We start from the raw sequence: 26,426 nt of genomic DNA on the forward strand, positions 1-26,426 counted from the left end.
CATCAGAGACTCTGCTTCTAGATATGGGTGGCATCTGTCTGTCCCTCAGCCCCACATCCTACAGAATCAAAGGCTCTTTTCAGGGACCGATAACCCAGTAGGCAACGTAAGCACGGGCTTACTTGTGCTTTCCAACTAATCTGTAGCGAAGTGTTTCACATCTTTGATGTAGTGAAAACCATGTGAAATTGCTCACTACAGATGATCTGGTAAGCAAGATAAGCACCGTGCTTACTTTGCCTGTTGGATAATCCACTTATCCACGCCTGTCTCCACCTTATCAGTAGCCAGGTCTGCACACACTCCTCATCAGCTCTTCAGCACGCCTGTGGGTCTTTGTTGATGATTGTGTTCATGTGTTTTTAAGTGAATCCCAGTGTCTTTTTTTGGCGGGGGGGTGGGTGTGCGATTGAGTCTCTGTTGATGAATGTGTACGTGTGCAAGGTTGTGTCATCTGCATATCACAGGCTGTTAATGAGTCTTCCTCCAATCCTGACGCCCTGTTCTTCATATACTCCAGCTTTTCAGATTATTTGCTCAGCAGTGCAGAGACTTGTCATGGCCAACAGCAACTTAAAAACAATAACGTAAAAGCTCACTAAACTCAAACAGCCACCAAAAGAAAAACACAAATCTTTGAGTCCATGCAGAAGAAACATTCATTCAAAAAGTGATCAAAGGATGTTCATATAAATCTTTGATCAAAGCAGGAAATGAGTAAGAGCAAGTAAACTGAGGCACTTGACTAAAGTAAAAATGGTCGCTTTAGAGTTTGGGGCCCTACTCTATCTTGCCTTTCTTTTAATACATGAAAACCACTGACTTATTCTTTAAGGCCTGTATAAAGGTAAACTAAAAGTTTTCTCTTTTTCTCTGTGGTTAAGCTGAGAGAATAACAATAAACTGTTTCACAGGCACTATCAAGACCCTTCATTAAACAATGTCTCAAGAAGAAGGCCTTGATGCTGACTCTTATCTAAGTCTCCTTGGCAGCTGCTAACAAAAAAAAATTTCACTTAAGCTGTTTCTAAGGGAGAAATGTTCTATAACCTTCCCTTCCTAGCCCCACTTCTAGTAACACACCTTGTGTTGATCTAAGTTTGTAATGTCCAATAAAAAGAATACATCTCAAGTTCTTTGTTTTCACCCTTTAAGACATCTCCACAGCTTCGCCATTTTGGAAGCATTCATTCACTCTAAAATCAGACATTTTCCCCAGTCCGCCCTGATATCGAACCTTCAATAAATCTTCTTACTTTATTTTAACAGAGTAATTGTTTATTATTCTTAGACAGTACTTATATTTTTAGAAACTGGTGCTTTATTTTTCTGGGATATATGCCTAGAAATGAGGTCCTTGGATTAAAGAGTATATACATTAAAAGTAGAAACAAACTAAATTTCCAACAATAGATTGATGACGCAAATTCCACACGTACATTACAAATTATACATACACTACAACTATTGACAAACTTTTATTGATTTGGAAAAATGTTTGCTAGAAGTTGTTTAGAAAAAAAAATGGTATAAAACAGCATGTGTACTGTTACTCTGTTTTGTATACATGCTTAGAACATTGAGAAAGGATAAACACCAAAATATCAACAGTGGTTATTTCTAAGTGGTGGGGTTACAGGTGACTTGTATTTTCTTGTTTTGACTTATCTATATTTTCCAAGAGCCCTGGTAACACAGTGGCTAAGCACTTGGCTGCTAGCCAAAATGTTGGCCGTTCAAACCCACCAGCCAAAGATAAAGACGTGGCAGACTGCTTCTGTAAAGATTTACAGCCTTGGAAACTCTCTTGGGGCAGTTCTACTCTGTCCTATATGGCTGCTATGAATAGATTCAGTGACAATATGAAGCCTTCCTAAGGATTCCCTGGGTTGTACAAACAGTTAACATGCTTGGCTGCTAACCAAAAGGTTGGTGGTTTGAATTCGTCCAGAGACACCTTGGAAGAAACGCCTGGTGATCTACTTGCAAAAAAGTCAACCATTGAAAACCCTATGGAGAGCAGGTCGACTCTGACACATGTGGGGCTGCCATGAGTCGGAATCAACTCGACAGCAATTGGTTTTATATTTTCTAAATTTTCTACAGGGATCACGTGCTACTTGTGCAGTCACGTGTTTCGGTTCTCTCGGGTTGCAGGTGGCAAAGACCAGCTCAGGTGTCTTACCCAGTAGAGGTTGGGTTATTTTAAGGCTCCGTGGGGAGGTGAGGACACCAGACATCTGGGAGGTGGCACATTATTTAGGATAAGGGTGGCTATGGCCACCCCTAGGAGCAGGGGTGTGAGCCTCTCCTCGCCCTTCAAGGGCAGGGAGCAAGTGCTCTTGCTCAGAGGGGCACCGCTGCAAGTGTGTCTTGGCCCATTTTTGCCATGGCTTCTGCTTCACCCATGAGCCTCTGCTCCAACGCCCCTTTCCACTCTCCTCTTCACTGAAAGCATCTCCTCAGGTATGTTTCTTCCTGCTTCATGGCTTCTTTTTGTTTGTTGTTAGCTGCATGGTGACTCCATGCACAACAAAGGTCAGACCGTTGTGATCCACAGGGTTTTCGTTGGCTGATTTTTGGAACTCGATTGCCGGGCCTTTCTTCCTAAGTCCATCTTACTCTAGAAGCTCCAGTGAAACCTGTTCACTATCACAGCAGCATGCAAGCCTCCACTGACAGATGGGCAGTGGCTCTGCGTGAGGTGCACGGCCATAAATGGAACCTGGGTCTCCAGCATGGAAAGTGAGAATTCTTCCACCCAACCACCACTACCCTTGGTTCTGCTTACTGTCTTCTTTACCCAGATTTCTTGGTTTCAGCACCTCCCTACCACTTGTATCCCTGCTTCTCTGAGGGTTTTGCACTCGCCTCCCTGCACACTTCTTACGGTGTTATCAAACACCCTAAGAAAGATCTGGCTGGGTGACCACTCACTATTCAGTATTGAGAGCACCTGTCGGGCAAAGCTTTAGCACCAGGCCATGTCAGAGGCCACTAGTCAGCCTACAGATGGCTGCTTTGGGCTCAGCTACAGAACCCTGTAACCAGGGTGGTGGGATTACATTGTTTGCCAGTGATCCGTTGCTACTGGAATAATGCTCTGTATGATAAAATAAGCACAAAACCCAGTGGCTGAAAACAATAAGCATTTATTTTGCCTCTTGAGTCTGAGGGTCAGTTGGATGATTCTTCTGGTTGAGGCTGAGCTTGGCTGATGTCTGCTGGGCTGGCTCATGCATGTGCTCTAAGCTCGTGGGTGGGCTGGGTCCTGGCTGATCTAGACTGGCCTCAGGTGGAACAGCTTGCCTCGGTTCCACATGGTCTCTCATCCTCAACAGCCCAGCACAGGCTTGATCTAATGGTGAAGACAGGGGTCGAGAGTGATGCTTGAGGTCTAGGCCCAGAACTTGCACACTGCCACCCTGTCATTGGCTAAAGCAAGTCACAAGGCCAGCCCAGATTCAAGGGATGGGGAAATAGACCCGGACTCTCATTGGGAGGAGCTACAAGGTCACAAAGAAAGGGACATGGGAACAGGGAAGGGAAGAATTGGGTTCTGTTTTGCAGTCAGTCTACCATGTGGTGACACAAAGCTTGGTGAACATAGGTACAGAACCAGTTTTGGCTCTTTTCTCAATAGGACCCTGTGGATATGCCAGACCCTCAGGGCATCCTGCCAAGGAATTTAGAGGGCTTGGGAAACCTGGGTGGGAGAGACAGGGGCATTTACTTTAAACAACACTGCTTTGGCCACTGGGAAATTCTAAGACTTGCCTGCCTGCTATTTTGACAGCAATTTAGGACATATTTCATTATTACCTTCTGCAAACTGGTTATTCTTTAATATGTAATTATACATATGTGCCAGTTGATTGCTTTGTTATTAAATACAATGATTACTGAACTTATGATTTCTCCTCTCCTCCTAAAACAAACCACACCCCAGAAAAACAAAACCCTTGGCCAATGGCAGGCCCAGCCCCCCAGAAGGAGGTGTGCCAGAGACCTACCATCTCTCTGGACTCTGAACTAGGCAATGGCTTTGAGTAATCTAGTTGAATAATGTAGCTGAATAATGGCTTTGAGTAATCTTCCATTCTCTGGCCTAAGAACCCAGCGTCCATCTACAGTGTTATCCGCATGGGAAAATGCATTCCAAATTCCAACCAACTGATGTGCACCTGAACTGTCACTCTGGAGGTTAGGGACAGCCAGAGCATGTTCTGTTGTGGCTTAGTCTTCTGACATTGTTGTTTTTGTTTGCTGACATTGAGTTGGCCAACTCACAGCAACCACATGCACAATAGAAGGAAAGGCTGCCCATTCCTGCGCCATCCCCCTGATCAGTTGTGAATTGGCCCGTGGTAATCCATAGTGTTTCCATTGGCTGATTTTTTGGAAGTATAGTGCCAGGATTTTCTCCCTAGTCTGTCTTAATCTTGAAGTGTTGTTGAGACCTGTTCAGCATCATGGCAACATGCAAGCCTTCACTGACAGATGGGTGGTAGGTAGGGGTGAATGAAGTACACTGGCTGGGAATTGAACCTTGTTCTCAGGCATGGAAGGTGAGAATTCTACCATTGAACCAGCACTGACCCCACAAGTCCTGTCCCCTGTCCCCTTCTTCACCTCACCACCTCCCCTATACACACACTCATTCCTCACATGGTACTTCTTCCATGAAGCCCCAACCAGGTGTTCTCTCTCCTTCCACTGAACTCCTTGGGTCCTTGGACCTGGCTTACAGTACTAACCTTGCTTTGCCTAGGTTCTAGAGAGCCATGTGAGGGTCCTGACCTTCTTCCAGAACATTAAGATCCTTGAGGAACTGGGTTTTCCTCACCTTGGTATCCTTCCAGGAAGAGTACAAGGAATATAACATTTTTGAAGCACCTAAAATGTGCCCCACTCTGAATCCATGCTTTCTCACATACTTTATTTTACTTAACCCGCAGCACCTAGCCCAGGACCTGGCACGTAGTAGATAGATGCTCAGTAAATAATTCTTCAGTTAAGTGACAGTCTCCTGCTTTGAAAACCTTCATGCAACGCCCTGTACCTCAGTCCTCTCCCGGCCACTCGTGGGCGCTCTCCCAATCTCCCTAACTCACGGCTGCTGTCCAAAGCTACCCTTGCCACCCTCGGGGCAGGTGGAGGACTGGCTCCCTGGGAAACTGTCATCTGGTGTCTGAGAGAAAGCCAGCCCCCTCCTCTCCAGCCCCCATCCCAGCAGATGGGATGCAGTGAGCTTGCTGGCTCCTCTGCTTCAACAAGAGTGGGAAGAGATTAGATCCCCGGGACCCACGATACGAAAGCATGTGCGCTGGGTAGAAAGCTCAGCCCTCAAACTCAGGTGCACATAAGGTTTAACCTTACTTTTCATAAATCAACTATTCTGCTAAACTGGGGGGAACTTAAGCCTAGTTCTTGGAGATCCATTCCCTACTCCATCTCCCACCACATGGGTAGGCCCAGTTCCCGGATCTTAGGCTGGGCCAAGGCATCTGTCATCAGACAGATGTGCACGTGGTTACTGCTGAGATATTCGTCATCTCAGCATAGAGATCACACCCCAGGTCCAGAAACTCCGCAAATTCCAGCTAGTAAGGCCCCCACCTGGACACATCTGCTGCCATCCTTCTCTGGGGTCATGTGTGCGGCCTCTGGGGGGCAACCAGGACTCAGCTCCAATTCTAAAGTTCTTTATTCTGTGACTACCTGACAGCTGCCAGCTTCTCTTCATGCTGTCTCAGCCCCTGAGGGCCTGAGAGAGGTGGGCCCAGCTGATGGAGGTGGTGCCACTCCTGGTCAGCACAGCAGGCTGACCTCAGAGCTCCTTTCCCCAGAGGGCACTGACCCTTGCCCTGATTCCACCCCTCACTTGCTTTGTTTTCTCCTTAGTGACCTCCTAGGACATCTACCCAGAAGCCCTAACAGAGGCACAAGCTTGACCAAGGTCTTACAGCCACCGAATGGCCAAGGAAGGATTCCAACCCAGGCGGTCTGGCTTGTAGCGCTACACTAAACACTACTGAGTAGATCCAGATGTCAAGGGAGGTTTCAGGAGTCCTGATGCCTCAGTGCCCTTAGGCAAGTAATGCTGATGGACTAAGGCAGGGTCATAATACATAGACAATAAATAAATCATTAACAAGTGGAATTCAAGCCAAAACTCAGAATAAAAGCAGTCCTCTGTTCCACTGCAAAACTTAAAACCCGTTGCTGTCGAGTCAATCCCGACTCATAGTGACCCTATATCCCAACACTTAAAACCACAGAACTCAATTTTGCCCATGATTCTGCATCTCTGCTCCACATGGCATCAGCTGGGGCCGCTTGACTCAGGATGAAAGATGCAGTCCCAGGATGGGGTGCTCACATGGCTGGAAGCTGACGCAGGCTTAGTTACATTTTGCTGCTGTTGTTGGTGTTGCTAGTTGTGTCAAGTCGATTCCTACTCATGGCGGCCTCACGTGGGCAGAATAGAATTACTCCATAGGGTTCTCAAGGCTGTGACTTTTTGGAAAGAGATCGCCAGGCCTGTCTTCTGAGGCTTCTCTGGGTGGGTTCAAATCCCCAACCTTTCAGCTAATAGTCGAGTACTTAACTGTTTGCCACCTAGGGACTCCTTCTCTGTGCCCAATCTGCTTTTTATGTCTCAAGGGTGATTAGGTTTAAGATACACCCTATACCGATATGGCCTCATTATTCCCAAATACGATCACATGCACACATATAGGGGTTAGGATCCCAACACATTCTGGGCGACACAATTCAATGAATAGCACCAACTGAACTGGCCCAGCTGCCCGGTGAAGCCTGGGAGAGAACGGCCCCCCACCATGCCCACTGGGCCAGATAGCTGTGCCCAGAGACTGAAGCAGACACAGGGGAGGGCTGGGAACAGAGGAAATGGTCACAGCAGCATTTATTGTCCAAAGAAAGAACACACACCTGAGGGCCACTCCCCAATTGGGGAAAAATGAGAACAAAACACAGGTTCTTTGGAATCAGGAGAGAAGGGAGGGGACTGTCCGGGTTTTGAATAGGAGCATGGGGACTCCCTTCCAGCTGCAGTTTCTCCCAGGGGTTGATTTGGGCCAGCAGCTTAGCAGAAGAGTAGGAGGGGCAAGGAGCTGCAAGGCCCGAAGCCCTCTCCTTGCCCTAGGCTGGGTTTGAAGCCACACAGTACAAGAAAAGGCCAAGGTCTACTCCAGCTCAGCCCTGATAAGACAGGGACCAAAGGCCCTGAGATTGGAGGGTGCCTGTTTGAGGAACAGCAAAGAGGCTGGCGTGATTAGAGCAGAAGCAAGTAAAAGAGGGATAGGCTATGCTATCAGGGAAGTAATAGGGGGTTGGGTGTGGAACCTAGGGACTTGTTGAGAAGGGAACAGAGGGGCCCCCAAATGTGCAAACAAAGTAACAAGAAATGTGCCAGGAAGTAGAAACAAAGCTATTCCCCAGAACAATGGGGCAAGGTATCAGAAAATTGGCTGCAAACTTCTTCAGAGTTGTCTTTCAGAACCAGCTGGAGAAAACTCGCCCAGGGACATGCACAGAATAGCCACCTGTGACCGCTGTGTGACCTTCCACCAAAGGCAGTAAGGGGCTACAGCCCCAGCCAGGGAATCGGACCCGGGGAGCGAGAGACTGCACAGGTGCAACACCGCATAATAAGTCCTATTATGAATCCCAGAGGCCTCCGGGACAGGAGCCATCTTGGAAAGCTGCTGCACGTGCACGATAGTTAACATATCCCCGCCTGTGCCTACGAATAAACATGAATCTTTTCCCACCCAAGAATTTTTAAAAACCCAGGCCCATCTTTTGTTCTGTGAGACGGGAGTATGCGTTGCTTAGGCCCTCCTCATCTCCGCTTACAAGCCTCTTCAATAAACCTTTGCTTGTGTGGAAAATTTATTCGTGACCAATGAGAGGCAAGAACCTTTTTCCCGTAACACTGACTCCCTGAGGCACCGTGGACAGGCTATAGCCTCCTCTGGGTAACAGCATGCCCAGGGCAGAGACAGGGCCAGGCTCAGTGATGACAAGAGACTTTTTAAAAGCCCAAAAGGCACAAATGTCCCAGAGGAGGAAGCAGGAGGATTTCTGGAGGGCAAGAGCCTTGGGGGTGTCCACTGAGCAAAGGAAGGGCCTGGATTCTGTCGAGTTTACAAAAAATAGTCATACTTTAAAACTGTTTAAGTATAAAAACAACACTAAAATTGCCCTAACCCTCAAGGGATGACGAACCATTTGATAAATACACAGCTGTTGAGGGAGTGAGTGGGTGCAGGGCTGGCACCCCGAGTTCTACCGCTGGTGGTAGCAGTAGACCCCATACTTGTGGCTCTGCGGGTCTGGGAAGCCAAAGCTTCGGACGCCGGGTTCAGCAGACCCACAGTTGGGGCGGGGGTGAGCCACTGGGTAGCGGACGCTGCCATCTGCCAGCCAGCCAGCATCACAGCGGTCCAGGCCCCGGAACTTCCAGGCGGCAAAGAGCTGGCCCACCTTGGCGATCTGGGCACCGTCCTCCTGGCAGGCTGCCTTTGCCTCTGTCAGGGTCAGCTTCTCGGGGTGCTCCAGGTAGTACACCCGCCCTAGGGGGAAAGGGAGGTGTGAATGCTGGGTGGCCAGAGGCATAGCAGAGTTGCCACACTGCCAGCCCGCCTAGGTGTCATCAACCAGCCCCCAAGGACCTGACAACTATCTGAGCCCAGGGAGCCACCATGCTGTGGGCAGGGATAGTACACGCTTTGGGGGTGCCTTCCTAGGCATCATTACCCTCTTCTGAGAGCTCCACCCCACCCACTGCAAGCTGGGGTCCCTCAGTTGTATCCGTAGTTCCCCCATTACACTTCCCTAACTGCACCCTGGCTGGGCGCCCACCAAGGCTGGACCAATCAGAATAGCGCCCATCGATCTTTTATGGAGCACCTACTATGCACCAGGAGTCCCTGGTGGCACAGTGATGTACTCACCTATTAACCTAAAGTTTGGTGGTTTGAACCTGCCCAGAGGCGCCTTAGAAGACAGGCCTGGAGGTTTGCCTTCGAAAGGTCACAGCCTTGAAAACCCTACGGAGCAGTTCTACTCTGCACACGTGGGGTCACCATGAGTGGGAATCCACTCAAGGGCAAACTAACAACTACTATCCACCAGACACTTTTCAAAGTGCTTGGGATATGGTGGTGAACCAATTTTTTTTTACTTGCCTATCTTCTCCTGAAATGAGTTGCTTTTTGAGGACAGATGGTGTTTTACTTGTCTGTGGTGCCCCAGGGCCTAATCTAGGCCTCAGTACACAGTAGGCACTCAGGAAATGTTGGATGGGTGACCAAGCCAATGATCAGCATGGAGCATCAGCAGCAAGGCACTCAAAGCTCAGACAGACATCACTTTAAGACCCGCCTGGTACTCTGGACCTCCAGGTGAGGGGCCAACAGGGCAGGCTGAGGGTCTGGAGTTCCCCAGAAGCTGCCCTCCTGCAGGTCCCAGGCCACCACTGGACCCTGGGTGGGTGCTTGGTCACTCACCCTTCAGGGCAGTGGCGAAGCAGAACACATCATAGCGGTGCAGGCGGCGGTGCCGTGGGCCGTAGCTGCGCACGCCAGGCGCCAGGCCCAGACCACCACAGGGCTGCCGGGGCAGCATGATGGGGTACTGCACTGAGGCGTCCTGCAGCCAGCCTGCATTACACCAGTCCAGGCCCTCCTCCCAGGCCCGGAAGAGCTGCTCGAAGGAGGCCAGAACCGCGTCCTGCTCCTCACAGGCCTGCTGGGCCTCATGGAAGTTGAGCTGGTAGCGCCCCTGGGGAGGCTGGTAGGGAAAGACCACGCCTGGAGAGAGAGGAAAGAGGTGCTTGGAGGAGTGGGCAGGAGCTGAGAGAGTGGGAGACACCAGCACCCTCCCACCTCCACGGGATATGTGCTCTTCCATTATACATACATGTGCACGCACACACACGTGTACAGGCACACACGTGTGCACACACATGCGCACGCGCACACACATGGATACATGCACACCCACACCATCCCTTGGTAAACCTACAATTTCCTGTCCATTCTCAGAGTTCCCCAAATCCAGGGCAGAGCCCACGTCTGGTTTACACCCCCTCCTAGAAGTAGGCTGGCACATACTCAGAAACATTTATTCAGTTTTTAAGGTAGGTAGTTCATGACCTTGTCAGTGTCCCAACTACAGAACTGGAACACGGCCTAACTCACAGGGCACTTGCAAGGACCTAATGAGGAAGAACGCCCACCTGCAGGAGCCAGGTTTGACTCTCAGCAACCCTCTCAATAGCTGAGACCTGATCATCAATGTTACTGTTAGGATGGATGATTCGTCCAAGGAAGGAGAGGGCCTAGAAGCTGTGACAGAGCAGGGCTGGTAAACTGCCCTTAAGTAAAAGGAACCCAAAAGATTGAGGTCCTGGGGCAGCGGACTCCCCTCCTGGTGGCCAGGGTCTGCTAGGGGCCACAGGCTCCCGTCAAAATTCACTGTTAATGGTTGAAATTTTACTAAACTTAATAAATATATAAACTTTATATAATAAAAAGTTGTGAGCACTGCCATTTACCGAGCTAGGCACTCGGGGCACGTCTCACCTTCGTCTCTTCTAAGGAGCAGCTGCTATAGGTTTCCATCTTACACATGAGAACCAAGGCTCAGACAGGGTGAAGTATTTGCCCAGGTGCCACAGCTAAGACGGGTACACCAAAAAAACCAACCTGTTGCTGCTGAGTCAGTTTCGACTCATAGCAACCCTATAAGACAGAGCAGAACTACCCCCTAGGCTTTCCAAAGAGCTGCTGGTAGATTCGAACTGGCAACCTTTTGGTTAGCAGCCAAGCTCTGAACCACTGCGTGTCTGCATCCAGGGCTCCACCAGACAGGTAAAAATGGGTTCAATCCCAGGTCAGCTGACCCAGAAGCTATGGCTTTGGCCCCTGTCCCAGCTGGCTCTCCAATAGGTGGGAGAGAGATGGGAACACACAGCCCCACCCAGAGGCAGAAAAGGTAAAAGTAACTTAGAGACCTCAAACTGGAGCCCACAGACAAGATCTAGTTTGCAGGGTCTAGCTGGTTTGGACAGTGCCATGTTTTCTAAAATACTGGAGATTTTTACATAAATATCCAGCAATTTTATACAAAAAAAAAAATAATAATAAGCTTCTCTAATCAAATCAGAAAATCTGACAGGGCTGGGCCTGCATTCTCGCGAAGCATCATTGGCTAAGCCTGAATAGAATGGTTCCCTTTGAATGGGGCATGGGCTCAGCACTGTGCCCCAGTTCCCACCATTCCCTATTACTCACATTGGGTCTGCCTCACTCACTTGTGTTGCCTGTAAACCCACATGAATCTCTGCCCTAATCAGCTGTGTGATCAGCTCTCAGTGCCCTCTGAATGGGATATGAGTGAGAGGGAGTGGAGTGCAGCAGATTCTTAAGCCAGACTGATTCAAACCCCAGCTCTGCCCTTTATAAGCTCTGTTACCTTAGGTAAGTTACTTTACCTCTCTGTGCCTCGGTTTCCTCATCTGTAAAATGGGGGTGATAATAGCTTCCTCCATAGAGTTGTTTTGGGGGTTAAATGTGTGAACCTGTCTAAAGCTCAAAGGTCTGGATGCTCTCTCACGGCCCCCTCCTTCGCACCCCCAGGGCCAACATCACCTAACCCTAGTCAGGGCCTTACCCCTCAGCTCCAGCTCCACCAGGCCACTCTCATCCTCCAGCCCATCAATGACCTCGCAGCGGTAGCGCCCATAGTCCTCCAGTTGCAAGTCCCGGATCTCCAGTGAGACTTCCCACTCCCTCTCCTGCCGAAGGTGCACCCGGCCTTGGTAGTCCCCGAAGGAGCGGTGCCTCAGCCCGATGGCCACTAGCACATCCTTCTCCGGGGCCCCGTTCTCCGACAGCTTCCACCACTTGATGCGCACCGGCCTTGGGGAGGCCAGGGCTGGCTCATAGTGGTAGCGACAGGGCAGGGTCACGTTGGCCCCTTGGTGAGTGAACAGGGTCTCCTCAGGCGTCTCCACCACCAGCTTCACTCCGTTGAACAAGCCTGGGGGGAGAGGCAGGGTGCAGATGGGGAACAGCTGTGCATATCTGTACCCCTGCAAGGGCTGCCCTACCTTCATCCCCAGCTCTCTCCAGGCTCAGGTGTGGTAGATTGCAAAAATGGACGCAATTTTCCACCCCTCCCGGTACTCACCCCCTCTGCAGTATGACTTTGCAGCTCCTCCCACCAAGAAGTAGAATTTATTTTCCCTCCCCCTTGAATCTGTACTGGCCTTGCCACTCCCTTTGACAAATTGAATGTGGTAGAAGCAATGTGCCTGTTCTGAGCCTGGGCCTCAGGAGGCCTTTCTGCTTCCACTCTTTCTCTTGGAACCTTGTCAGCCACCATAAGAACAAGCCTGAGCTAGTCTGCTGGAGGATGAGAAAAAACACGGAGAGAGCCGCCCCAGTTGAAGTCAGCATAGACCAGCCATCCTTCAGCTGAGCTGCCGACTGATTGCGGGTACATAAATGAGCATAGTCAAAAACAGAACAACCACCAGGCTGAACCCTGCCCAAAACACTGACTGACAGAATCATGAGCTAAATAAATGGTTGTTGTCTTAAGCCACTGAGTTTTGGAGTGGTTTGTTACGTATCAAAAGCTAAATGATACTTTGGCACTTCCTCGAAAGTTAAACATAGAATCACCACATGATCCAACAATTGTACTCCTAGGTATATACCCAAAAGACGTGAAAAGTAGGGACTCACACAAAAACATGTCACAAATGTTCACAGCAGCATTATTCACAACAGCCAAAAGATGCAAACAACCCAAATGTCCAACAACCAATGAACCAATAAACAAAATGTGGAATATTCATACAACATAATATTATTCAGCCATAAAAAAGAATGAAGTCAGTACCTGCTATGACATGGATGAACCTTGAAAACAATATGCTAAGAGAAGTAAGCCGGATACAAAAGGACAAATACTGTATGATTCCACTTGCATGAAATATCCAGAAGAGGTAAATCCATAGAGATGGAAAGTAGATTAGTGGTTGTCAGGGGCTGGGGAAGGGGAGATGAGGAATGACTGTTTCAGGGTTTTCTTCTGAGGTGACAAAAATGTTGCAGAACTAGATAGAAGAGGTGGTTGCACGATAACATGAATGTACTAAATGCCACTGAATTGTGCACTTTAAAATGGTTTATGTTATATGAATTTCACCTCAACTGAACAAAATAACTGAAATAGCAGACAACAACATGAGCCTCTCCACATGATGTGGGTGGCTAGGACTAGCAGCCATGGCTTGGATGCCCCCAGAGTCTCTTTTCCTCCCACGCTGGTCCAGGGGAACACAGCCTTCCCTTCACTCTCTGGTCCAACTGTCCAACTGTCCACCATGACTCTTCCCAAGCTCCTAGTAGCACTGATGAGAAGTGGCCAAAACTTCTAGAGGAAACTATGCTAAGGGCTCAAAGGTGACAAACACAGAGCATAAGATGCAACAAAAGAACCAAGTTTACAGGCCGGTGGACTCATCTTTAACCTTCTCTAGTAGGCCTCACAGAGCCCTGGTGATGTAGTGGTTAAGCACTTGGTTGCTAACCGAAAGGTTAGTGGTTCAAACCTACCGCCCTCTCCACAGGTGAAAGATGTGGCAGTCCACTTCTGTAAAGATTATAGCCTCGGAAGCCCTATGGGGCAGTTCTACTCCGTCCTATAGGGTCAGTACAAGTTGCAATCAGTTCAATAGCAATGGGTAGGAGCCTTGCTCCCAGTGTGATGCAGAGTTTGTGCTTGGCTACTAACTGAAAGGTTGGCAGTTCAAATCCACCCAGCAGTGCTGTGGAAGAAAGGCCCGGTGAGCTACTTCTATAAGATTATAGCCATTGAAAAACGTATGGAGCTCAGCGCCACAGCACGTGGGGCTTGCCATGAATCAAAATCAATTCCGTGGCAACTGGGTTTTTTTGTTTGTTTTGGTTTTTTGTTTTTTGGGACTTTTTTTTAGGGATCTCACTGCCTCTTTCTCTTGGGTCTGGACTTCAAGACAAGCATGAGGTATGCAAGGGGGGAGGTAGTCTTGGGGGTAAACCAGGAGGTAGACTGTAAGGCTCCATGTAGAAGATCTCATGCGGAAAAAGAGCTATACCTGACGTACCAGGTTCTCTAGCGCAGCGGCTCTCAAAGTGCGGCCACTGCACCAGCAGCTTCAGCATCACTGGGAATTGATTACAAATGTAAATTTTTGGGTTTCACACCAAAACCAAAAAAATAAACCAAACCCATTCCCATGGAGTTGATCCCAACTGAATCCAAAACTCTGGGGTGGGACCTACCACTCTGCTCTAATAAGCCCTCCAGGTGACCCCGATGCTTGCTCCCGTTAGAGAATTCCTGCTCTGGAGAGACAGCACTGCACAGAGGTTTGAGATCATAAACCCTGGCCTCAGGCAATCTAGGTTTGAATCTTGGCTCCACCATTTCACAGCTCTGTAATCTAATCAACCCTCAGCTTCCTCGTTTGTAGGTCCCTACAGCTACTGTGGTGATGCTCAAACAAGATGAGGCAGAACACGTGGACCACAGAAAATGCCCAATAGACGTGTTTTCCCCTGACTCCCTTCGTTATTGTTGTTGCTCTGTGCTGTTGGATTGATGGCAACGCATAGCGACCCTGTAGACAGAATAGAACTGCTCCATAGGGTTTCCAAGGCTGTAATCTTTACAGAAGCAGGTCGCCAGGTCTTTCCTCCGTGGAGCAGCTGGGGGGTTCAAACTGCTAACCTTTCGGTTAACAGTGGAAAGCTTAACCAATGTGCCACCAGGCCTCCTTAACTCCCTTGTAAAAAGAGCAGAACAGACACACACAGGGGGAAGATGCCATGTGAAGACAGGCACACATTTATAAGGCCAGGACAGCCAAGGATGACTGGTAGCTGTTAGAAGATGAAATAGACAAAGAAGGGCCTCTCTGTACAGTCACACCCTGAATTTGGATTTTTAACCTCCTGAACTATGAGAAAATATATTTCTGTTCTTTAAAGCCATCCATTTGTGGTATACTTTTGTTGTTATGGCAGCACTAAGTAACTTAGACAGCTCGGATCTTATACCCAGGTATTCAATCAAACGCTAATCTAGCTGTTGGTGTGAAGGTATTTTAGAGACGTGGTTAACATCGACAATCAGTTGTCTTTGAGTAAAGGAGATTACCCTTGATAATGTGAGTAGGACTCATCCAATCAGTTGAAAGGCCTTAAGAGCAAAACCGAGGTTTCTGTGAAGAAGAAATTCTGCTGTAAGACTGTAGCGTCCACTCCTGCCTGAGCTTCCAGCTGTCAGCCTGCCCTACAGATTTAGATTTGCCAGCCCCCACCATCATGAGCCAATTCCTTAAATTAAGCTCATTTTCTGTATATATATGTGTGTGTATATATGTATATTTATGTATCTATATGTGTATATATATATATGGAAACCCTGGTGGCGTAGTGGTTAAGTGCTACAGACGCTAACCAAGAGGTCAGCAGTTCAAATCCACCAGGTGCTCCTTGGAAACTCTATGGGGCAGGTCTACTCTGACCTATAAGGTCGCTATGAGTCGGAATCAACACGATGGCAATGGGTTTTATATATATATATATACACACACGTATATATTTATAGTTACACATATATATCCGTGTATATGGAAACCCTGGTGGTGCAGTGGTTAAGAGCTATGGCTGCTAACCAAAAAGTTGGCAGTTTGAATCCACCAGGCACTCCTTGGAAACCCTATGGGGCCGTTCTACTCTGTCCTATAGAGTCGCTATGAGTTGGAATCGACTCGACCTGTTGCTGCTATATACACACACACACACACACACATACATACATACATACACATATACGCGTATGTATATATTTATACAAATGTATATTTATGTGTGTATATATACATACACACATATATATGCATATATTTATATTTATACACACTTGTCTATGTATGTGCATATACATATACATACACACCACGTGTATAAACCAAACCAAACCCATTGCCATTGAGTTGATTCTGACTCACAGCGACCCTACAGGTCAGAGTAGAACTGCCCCATAGGGTTTCCAAGGAGTGGCTGGTGGATTCAAACTGCCAACCTTTTGGTTAGCAGGCAAACACTTAACCACTGTGCCACCAGGACTTCACATATGTATATATGCATATATATTTATTTATATTTACACACACATATATGTGCACATGTATATGTATGAAGCCCTGATGGTCCAGTGATTTAGAGCTCAGTTGCTAACCAAAAGGTCAGTGGTTCAAATCAACAGGCTGCACTTGGAAAACCTATGGGGCAATTTTACTCTGTCCTATAGGGTCTCTATGAGTCAGAATCAACTCGATGGCAATGGGTTTGGTTTATACACATGTGTATGTATGTGTGTATAGACATATATATATATATACACACATAGATACGTATGTGTAAATATAAACATATGCATATATATTTGCAATGGGTTTGGTTTTGGCAACAGGTATATATGTATATATATTTATATTTACACATACATATCTATGTATACACACACGCATGCGCACACACACACTCATATATGTACATTTACATATTGATTCTGCTTCTCTGAAGAACCCTGACTGATACAGATCTCAAACCCTTTTTCTACAGGGAAGACCAAAAGAGGTCATATTTAAATCCTGAAAAATTCCAGGACTTTGAGAAAGTATAGAAAGCACAAGCAATTGTCCTTAAATAAATTCAGCTCCAGGTCTGAGGGGACAGCAAATACAGAGTAAGTGAACCATCCCTTCCTCTCAGTGTAGAAGCAAGATGGTCCACCCAAGGGCACAGATAGCAAAGGGCTGCTGACTTTGCACCCTGCCCCCGCCCCAGCCTGGATACTTCATATCACAGCAGAAGGCAGGGAAGGCCTTGGTGACCCCACAGAGCAAAGTGTGAGCCAAGGAGGCCACCCACCTTCGCCATGGCCAAGACCCCAGCCGTTGGGGCCATTGGAGTAGTAGAAGCCATTGTAGAAGGGCAGTCCAGAGGCGTAGGGCAGCAGGAGCAGCAGGAGCAGCGGGCTCATCGTGTCATGGACGGCTGCAGCAGCAGTGTACCCTGGGCAAAGCTAGGGGCCTGGGCAAGCTGAAAAGAGGGGGAAAACAAGCCAATTAGAGCAGCCTCCTGTGAAGTGCCCAGAAGCCTCTGTTCCATCAACCACTCACTCACCCATTCAACAGTCATTTACAGAGACTTACTACATGCCAGGTTAGGTCCCTGGGTGACATAAACGATTTGCACTCAACTACTAATCAAAAGGTTGGCGGTTCAAACCCACCCAGCAGTGCCATGGAAGAAAGGCCTGGTGATCTGCTGCCATAGATATTACAGCCAAGAAAGCCTTATGGAGCAGTTCTACTCAGTAACATACGTGGTTGCCATGAGTCGGAATCGACTCCACGGCAACAGGTTTGGTCTTGATTTTTTTCCTACATGCCAGGCACTATTCTCAGAGCTGAGACAGCAGCAGACGAAGGCCCTGCTATCGCAGTGCGACACCTTTTAGGCAGGTGGCCAGTACACAGGCAACAGTCCATAACGAGCACTGAGTAGGTAGCACAAAGACCACGGAGAGAATGAGGCAGATGCTATGAGAGTACCAACATGTTTCACGCTGCCGGTTTGAATCTGGGAGGTTATAAGCAGCATTTTTTCAATGAAGCCACGTAGATGAGACTAGAAAACATCAGGGTGCACTGTACATCATGAAGGTAAGTTGTGCATTGTGAAACTTTCGTTTCAGTCCAGAAATTTCTGTGGGGCCAAGGGGGTATCACAACGTGAAATTTATTCCTTACTGTGATGGTTAAGATTGTGCATCAGCTTGGCTGGGCCACTGTCATGAATTGAATTATGTCCCCCCAAAAATGTGTGTATTAACTTGGTTAGGCCATGATTCCCAGTGTTCCGTGGTTGCCCTCCATTTTGTGATTGTAATTAGGGTGGGATTATAACACCCTTACCAGGTCATATCCCTGATCCAATATAAAGGAAGTTCCCTGGGGTGTGGCCTGCACCACCTTTTCTCTCTCAAGAGATAAAAGGAAAGGGAAGCAAGCAGAGAGTTGGGAACCTCATACCACTAAGAAACCAGTGTCGGGAGCAGAGCACGTCCTTTGGACCTGAGGTTCCTGTGCTGAGATGCTCCTAGACCAAGGGAAGACTGATGCATCACAAGGACCTTCCTCCAGAGCTGACACAGAGAGAAAGCCTTCCCCTGGAGCTGGTGCCCTGAATTCAGACTTCTAGCCTAATGCACTGTGAGAGAATAAACTTCTCTTTGTTTAAGACCATTCACTTGTGGCATTTCTGTTACAGCAGCACTAGATGACTAAGACAGCCATGATTCTCAGCACTTATATGTGAGTAGCCAGTCAGCTGAAGGGGAGTTTTCCTTGGGCATGTGGCCTGCATCCAAATATAAGCAGCCTTTCTGACTTTTTGTTCTGCTCTGGATCCTGCAGCTGCCTCCTGTTCATTTGACCTTTGGTTCTTGGAACTTGCGCTATCAGCTTATCTGCCAGTCTTGGGATTCATCAACCTTCACAGTCTGTGAGCAAGAGCCCTGCTTTCTGACCTGCCAATCTTGGGTTCGCCAGCCCCTGAGGCTACATGAATCGAGGGAAGCCTCTATCCTGATCCACAGACTTGGGACGTTCCAACCTCTACAATGACATGAGCCGTTTTCTTGTTATAAATCTCTCTCTATATATATATTTATACACTTTACTGGTTTTGCTTCTCCAGAGAACCCAGCCTAAGACACTTACTGGGTCAAGGTTAAAAAAAAAAAAATTTATAGAACACCATGCTAAATATGTTCAGGGCCTACTCCAGTTTCAGTAAACATTCAAATAAAGCAGGCAGCTGGCCTATGGGTCATAGTTTGCTGAGCTGATTTTTTTAAATATTATGTCTTCTACAGCCTAGTTTGATGAGTAGTATCTGGGGTCTTAAAAGTTTGCCAACAGCCATCTAAGATACAACTATTGGTCTCTACTCATCTGGAGCAAAACAGAAAGAAGGGAACTAAAGACTCAAAGAAGAAAGAAACTAGTCTACAGGATAAATAGTCTACAAGAACCACAGCCCTGAGACCAGAAGAACTAGATGGTGCCCAGCTACAACTACCAACCATTCTGATCAGGGCCACAGTAGATGGACCCTGATAGAATGGGAGAAAAATGTGGAGCAGAACCTCAAATTACTTTAAAAAAAAGAATCCAGGCCTACTGAACTAGTTGAGACTGGAGGACTCCCTGAGATTATTGTCCTGAGATACTCTTCAAATCTCGAACCAAAACTAACCCCCGAGGTTATCTTGTAGCTAAATAACAAATTGGCTCAAAAAATAATATCACCCATAAGTACTGTGCTCCTTGAAAAAAAAGCACCTATATATAAGACCAGACCATCAACAATTACTTTAAAACAGAAATGAGAATGTAAAGGGGCAGGGAAACTAGGTTAATGGAAATGGAACAACCAGAACAGAAAATAATGAGCATGTTCACGCACTGTGAAGGATGTAATCAATGTCACTGAACAACTTGTGTAGAAATTGTTGAATGGGAACCTAAACTGCTGCATAAACCTTCACCAAAACCACACACAAAAAATATATATATATATATTAGTCTTGATTTTACAAGAATTTTAAGTTCTGTTCCACATTTTGCCCCCTTTTGATCAGGATTCATCTATAGAATCTTTGATCATATCATTCAAAAATGGTAGATGGGCACCGTCTAGTTCTCCTGGTCTTAGCAAAGGAGGCATGGAGGCAATTGGACACATATTCCAGTTCCTCCTCCAATTTCTGACCCTTCATCTTCCTCTGCTATGCCAGGGGAATATAGATCAATTTTTGTACCTCGGATGGCCACATATAAGCTTTTAAGGCTCCAGGCACTACACAGTGAACTAGGGGATTGAAGAGAAGCACTAAAATCTCTATTAGGCCAATTGATTAAAATGTCTCATGAAGCCATGACCCTAAACCTCTGAACCAAGAAAACAAATCCATGTGGTGTGTGGTTGTACCTAGGCAGCCAATGAGTTTGGAAGGCCCCCTGAAAAAAACTGCCCTGAGGAAATCTTTAAACCTTCAACCAAAAATACTCCCTGATGGCATCTTTAAACAGTAGTTTAGCTCAATTAGGAAAGAATGTCTGCCTTGAGCATTGTGCTCTTTAAAAAAAAAAAAAATGCTATGTGATTAAATTGACAACAAAGTTTCGATGAAACCTCAGGGAGCAGTGAGTTTGTGCTGACCAAGATGAAACAATTCAGAAAAGGATACCAACCAAGAAAGGTAGCACAACTTGAAGAATGTAACCAATGCCACTGAATAGTATATTAGAAATCGTTGAATTGACGTATGTTTTACTGTGTATAAATTTTCACCAAAAATAAATAAATAAAATATTATGTCTTTGTACCCTAGGCTAACGCCTCACCCATCTCATCCTAGTCCCGGCCCTACTGACCGCCTTTACTAAGCGCTCTCAAAGATGAGAAGAATTTGAGTTAACGGTGGTGGAATAATTTGGGAAAGCATAGTGGTGACGGTCACACAACACAGTGAACGTAATCAATGTTGCTGAATCATACATGTAAAAATTGTTGAAGCAGCAAATCTTTTGTTATATACATTTTGATCATAATAAAAAAGATAAGATTAAATTTAAAAAACAATTAAAAGACTGAGTCACTCCTTAGAGGAGCTCAGTGCAGGAGGCACCAGGAGTCACAGGCAGGCCTTCACGTTGCGTGCAGTGAATACAAAGATGGGGAAACAGAAAAGGAGCATGGAAACTAGACTGAAGATGCAGGAGTTAGCCAGGTAGAAAAGGATTTGCCAGCAGAGGGCATAGCAAATGCAAAGGTGTGGGGGGCCAGAGAAGGCGTGCCAGGGCTGGTGGTGTGCTGGATGATCTCCATTTGTCCTCCCACACTCTCCCAGACCCATTATCTGCCCTTCTCTGCTGGGCATTGGTCCCTGGGGTCACATCTCCTGGGCCCCCAGCCCTCTGGGTTCCAGGTGGATTAATTCCAATAGGAGGCACCAACAGGCAGGGACCTAATAGCAGCTACAGCAACTAGTGTTAAATTGCTGGATGATCTCTCACAGCTGGTGACGGAAGCTGTCATGGCCAATAGAAACTGCTTGTTGGCGCACCACCTCAAGCAGCACCCAGGGTAGGCACACGCCCAGGACAAACCCCTACCCGGTATACTTTAGTTATGCCTGCCTCTTCCAACAAGCGGGAGGGGAGAGAGAAGACAGGGTTTTTCTCCCAGCTCGCTCCTTGCTCCAGAGCCTCTGATTAGTGTTGTCTCCGTAGCACCGTTGGTCCTTGAGGGCCACAGCTCCTGCCCTGGAGGCTTCTGTAATTTTACTTCCTCTTCCTTCCCCTCCAGGTCCAGGGGCGGTGACTGCTGTGACTTGTCTTTGGGTCCCCCAACTCCCTTGTTTTTTTCCTTCACCCTCCCCTCCAGAAGTAGCACCTTCATTAAAGCCTGTTTATGGGAACCAGCTGGGTTGAATTCAGCTTGCCACGTGGACCCTGGCTGACACCAGAAAGTGGAGATGAGAGGGGTCAGCAGGGCCAGAGTCCAGGAGCCCTTGGGTTTCAGGCCCAGAAGTTCATCCTCTGTCCCAAAGGTCCCAGCTGCCAATGATCGCTTTAAGCAGAGGGCCACAGGAGCAGACATACATCCTAGAAACATCCCTCCTGAGGCTGTGTGGAAGGTGGGTCGTGGGGCAGCATAAAGAGAAGCCATTTGCAACTATAACAACGATTATATGGAGCAATGTAGAAAAATGCTTAGGGCGTCATTTAAGACGGACAAAGCAGAATGCAAAATTGCTACTCTGCTGTGATTGCTAGTATGTGGCCTTATGAATGCCTGTGTACAAGAGCCAGGAGAGGAAAGGGGGGGGGAGGGGAGAAGGGGAGGGGGAGGGAGAGAGGGAAAGAGGAAAAGGAAAGGAGGGAGGGAGGGAGGAAGAGAGGAAAAGAAGAGAGGAAGAGAGAAAAAGGACAGGAAGGAGGGAGAGAGGGAGGGAGGAAGGAAGAGGGACATATGAACTTTGTAACCGGAGGGCTAACAAAAACAAAAAAGGATCCTAATAAGAAACATGGGCCCTTTGAAAGCTCCCTGAAGTCCACTGATGTCATCCATCAGCCCTTTGCAGCCTTCGCCTTAGGGGCAAGTGCCCCCTCCTGCAAGATGTAGGTCCTGGGGGCATTTGACTCCAGTAGAGACCAGATGTACTAAAATTAAAAACTGGATCCAGAGTGAAGCTATCTTCATCAATCAATTCTTTTTTTTTTAACACAGAGGAAATGTCTTTGCAACTTTTTCATCTGGAGTTCTAGTTTTATCAGAACACCTTCCATTGTAGAATGTGCCTTCAGTTGCTGAGGTTCAGAAATGCAAAATCGCTCGCCTAGGGTTCCCTGGTAACAGATGAAGGAGCTGGGACTTGACGTCATTCATTCAACATATGTTTATTGTGCATCTAGCATGGGCCAGACAAAGCAGGGGACAGGTGTTCCGTTAGACAGGAGGGAGCCAGGTCACCCAGTGAAGGTCTGAGCCTTGGTCATCCTGGGGGAAGAGCATTTCAGGGAGAGGGAACAGCAAGTGAAGAGGAAGGGAGGGTGGGTGAGAGTGGCAGAGAAAGGGTGAGGGAGGGTGGCAGGAAGTGAGGTCTTTGGGGGACCAGGTGTCCCATGATGTAGCATCTTTATTCTAAGAAGCGAAGACACTGAAGAGCTGCCAGCAAAGGAGTTACACGAATCTTATTTCCATTCTAAAAGCATCATTCTGGCTTCCTCCAATCTCAAATCAAATGCATGTCTTCACCCTGGCTCCTTATTTCCAAGCTAAGAAGTCTAGTTCTCACCATCACTTCCTGTACAACTGGCTCCAATCTGGGCATCCACTTTGGTCTGCTCTCTGATGTTAAAGCCAGGGGTCCAGTCAACACCCCTCCCTGCTGGATGCTAACCCTGCAGTCATGCAACCTTGGAATGGGTGGGGGGGCGCCAAGAAAAACAAAATGGGTTCTGAAGGAAAGATCAGACTTGTGTCCAAGAGCTACAGCCCAGGTGGACCAGGCCGTGCTTTTCCAGCCTTTTCTGAGAGGACGAGGCACAAAAAAGTGAGGTTCCCAGTTAGATTCACTGTTTGGACCTGGACTCTGCCATCTGCTGGCTGGGTGCCCCTGGCAAGACATTCGACCTCTCTGAACCAAAATTTCCTTATGTCCAGAAAAGATGAAGGCGGGGGAAGCTCAGGGGCTGAGGACAAGAACATCCCCGAGCGCTAAGGTTAAAGCGCAGAGCAGAGTCCTGAGTTGCAGTCAGGAGCGGCAAATACCGCTTGGTCGCTGCCCTACGTCTGCCCCACCCATGACCACTCCTGCTAAAGGGAGTGAGGACAGCCTCCACTCCTCCACCGTGGCCACCCAGCCACCTGCCCCTCAGGAGCACCACAGAGCTCCCAGCTGGAAGACAGGGCTAAGTCCAGCCCAGTCACTTCAGCAGTGGGTAGCTCCCCCAATCAGCTGGAGCCTTGCCTGGGGACCCAGAACTGGGCTTGGCATTAGAGATGGATGGATACACCTGCATCCTGTTGAGTGACCTTGGACAGGTTACTCAACCTGTCTGTGCCTTCATTTCCTCATCTGTAAAACAAGGATAACAATATCACCTTTCTAAAGGGCTGTGGTAAGGATTATGAAATATGAATTATATCCAGCCCCTGACACATAGCAGGCGCTCAACAAAGAGTAGCTAATATATACTGACAGAAGAACGTAAGTGGCTGAGATTTCGGGCTCTAGAATCATATTGGCTGCCTGGGTTCAGTGCTGGCTCCATCCACGTACTAACAGTCTGTCGCTGGACAAGTCACTAAACCTCTCTGTGCCTGTTCCCTTGTCTGTAAAATGGAGATGACAACAATACCAACCAGAAAACATTTTTGTGAAGAATTGGCCTGGTAGGAGCCTAGCACTCAAAAAATACTAGTTATTATTGCTATTCATAACAGTTTACAGAGTGAAATTTCACATCTCAAGGGATCTTGCTCCTCTGTCATTGCTTAGGAAAGAGGGCAGGCACTATTGCCACCTCTTCACAGGTAAGGAAACTGAGGCCAAGGGCGTGTGTAGGTGAGTGAATTACCCAAGGCTTTATCTTTGACAGATAATAAACCAAACCAGCTGCCATTGAATAGATTCTGACTCATGGTGACCCCATGTGTATCAGAGTAGAGCTGTGCTCCATAGGGTTTTCAAGGGGTCATTTTTCAGAAGTAGCTCACCAGGCCTTTCTTCTGAGGCACCTCTAAGTGGATTCAAACTGCCAACCTTTCGGTTAGTAGCCGGCTGTATAACCATTTGCTCCACCCAGGGACTCCTCTCTTGGTAAATTTAGTCCACTGTTTTTGGTAAACCAGAGCGTTCTAATGGGCCCCCTCTCTACAAACGCTCCTCTCCCAAAATGTGACAGTCTCAACTCCAGGCGCTTCACGGATCCTCCAGCTGCTCTCCAGCCCGGTCTGGAGACTGCCCGCGTCTGCACCAGCTCCTCCCTCCGGGCCCAGCCACCACTTATCTCAGGACCTTTCACACGCCAGAACAATAAGCCGAGTCCTGACTTGGAGGGGAGGTGGGTGCCTCACCCAGCCGCCTCCCACCTCCCCACTTCCCCACCAGGCCAAATCCTCACTAGGCGAGCCCATGAGTACAAGTCCCTTAGACACCAGCAGAGGTCAGCATTGCCCCCCAGGTCTCCACCAGCCGGGCTCCGGGCGAGGAATTTGACATCCGTGCCCCCTGTTTAGACAAGGTTTATGAGCGCCTTTGAAACTGGCGGCCCCCGGAAAGTGGAATCCAGAGGTGCTTCCTACCCGCATTCCCAGCTCGCTGACCCGTGCAGGGCCGCGGAGAGGGGCCAGGGCGCTTCCCAGTCACCAGCAGAGGCACTGCCGAGGGTCAGCGCTCTTCGCCGCGAAGCAGACAGGGTCAGAGGCTGCCCGTGGCCACTCAGTGTGTCGGTGGCAGGGCTGGGTCCAAGTGCCCCGCGCTGTTTCCTTCCTGGCCGCTCACGAGCCCTAAATTTCTCCCTGAGCGACCCCATCTCTCATCCACCCTCCCTGCCTCTTCTGGGTCTCCTGGTCCCTAAGGCAGACACCCCGGTGAGCCGATGCCTGGAACCGACTGGCATCCATTGCGTTGGCCCTGGGGCGGCCAGAGCAGGCCCGGGCTAGGCAGAGAGGGAGGCAAGGAGGCGCAGGTCCGCCCGTCCGCAGTCCCTCCCAGGGCTCCCCCGGCCCCTGCGCGGGGATCATTCAGGCAGATGCCCGGGGGCAGAGCACAGCGCTGCGCGCAGAGCTGGAGGCAGCAATTTCGACCCGGATGGGACAAGACGAGAAGGAGGCAGGAGGGGGGCCCCGGCAGGAAGGGGGCTGGAGCTGGGCCGTGGTCTCGGAGGCCACCGGGTTCCCTCGGGATGTGCCTCCTCGAGGCGCGTACGCAGGTCGCGCGCCAGTCTGCCCGCGTCCCGGCTCTGCTCCCACCCACTGTGCCTCGGGCGCCCCCGCGGGTGAGCACAGCCAGCTCCGCCGCGCACCCGCAGTGCCCCGCTCACTCCCCTTGGGAGGCAGTGGGGGCCCCGCTGGAGACCCAAAATGGGGAGGGAGGAACCCGGCTGCTGAGGGCCCCAGCAGCCTGGCTAACCCCGAGCCACCTACCGTCCCCGGGCGGCTCTTCGACGGCTCGAGCGCTCGGGGCTTCCGACTGCCGGGTGCGAGGCCGCAGAAGGATTTGGGGATATTCAATTGCCAGAAAGGAAGCGGCTCGGGACAAACCCCCGCGCTCCCGCCAGGCCAGCCCCTTAAAGGAACACACGCCCCTTTCCCTTCCAAGGGGTGGGCCCGAAGGGAGGAGTTGCTGCAAATGCCTGGCAGTCGCCAGACTGGGCTGGGGACCACCCGGCTGGGGAGCAGCTGGATGGTCGGTGAAGGGAGCGCCCGGAATTGAGGCTGTCACATCTTGGGGTAGGAGGTAAATGGGGGATGGGAGAGGAGTGTTTGTAGAGAGGGGGCCCATTAGAACGCCCTAGTTTCCCAAAAACAGCGGGCCTAACTGTGGGATCCACTCTCTAGCGCTCTGCAGGTGAACGTCACTGCACCTCTCGGCAGAAGGAGGGGTGAGGGTTCTGGGCGCCTCCCCCTCCCCCTGTAAGAAGCAAAGGGCTTGGGAACATACCTCTGCCCCTGAATTAGGCCATCATG

At 48.8% G+C, this 26,426-nt stretch overlaps 1 protein-coding gene across 1 annotated transcript; it reads right to left on the reverse strand.

Annotated features, from left to right (window-relative positions):
- Positions 1-1,455: 1,455 nt before the first annotated feature.
- On the reverse strand, positions 1,456-26,426 carry HAPLN3 (hyaluronan and proteoglycan link protein 3). Its single transcript, XM_003413784.4, has 5 exons — positions 25,884-26,426; positions 17,028-17,198; positions 11,707-12,075; positions 9,540-9,842; positions 1,456-8,603 (listed from the first exon to the last, which is right to left on the reverse strand). Exons 2-5 carry the CDS (start codon positions 17,137-17,139, stop codon positions 8,317-8,319), a joined length of 1,071 nt encoding a protein of 356 aa, XP_003413832.1. The 5' UTR covers positions 17,140-17,198; positions 25,884-26,426; the 3' UTR covers positions 1,456-8,316.

This window comes from Loxodonta africana, chromosome 13 (genome assembly GCF_030014295.1).
Source record: "Loxodonta africana isolate mLoxAfr1 chromosome 13, mLoxAfr1.hap2, whole genome shotgun sequence".
NCBI lineage: Eukaryota > Metazoa > Chordata > Mammalia > Proboscidea > Elephantidae > Loxodonta > Loxodonta africana.

What these genes read in the sequence shown, in the direction of transcription:
- HAPLN3 (XM_003413784.4), bottom strand. Translation starts at nt 17,139, where the DNA reads ATGAGCCCGCTGCTCCTGCTGCTCCTGCTGCCCTACGCCTCTGGACTG. An exon ending in GGGTCTTGGCCATGGCGAAG is followed by an intron (nt 12,076 to 17,027) that starts GTGGGTGGCCTC and finishes CTCTCCCCCCAG; the next exon opens with GCTTGTTCAACGGAGTGAAG. An exon ending in CTTCGCCACTGCCCTGAAGG is followed by an intron (nt 8,604 to 9,539) that starts GTGAGTGACCAA and finishes CTTTCCCCCTAG; the next exon opens with GGCGGGTGTACTACCTGGAG.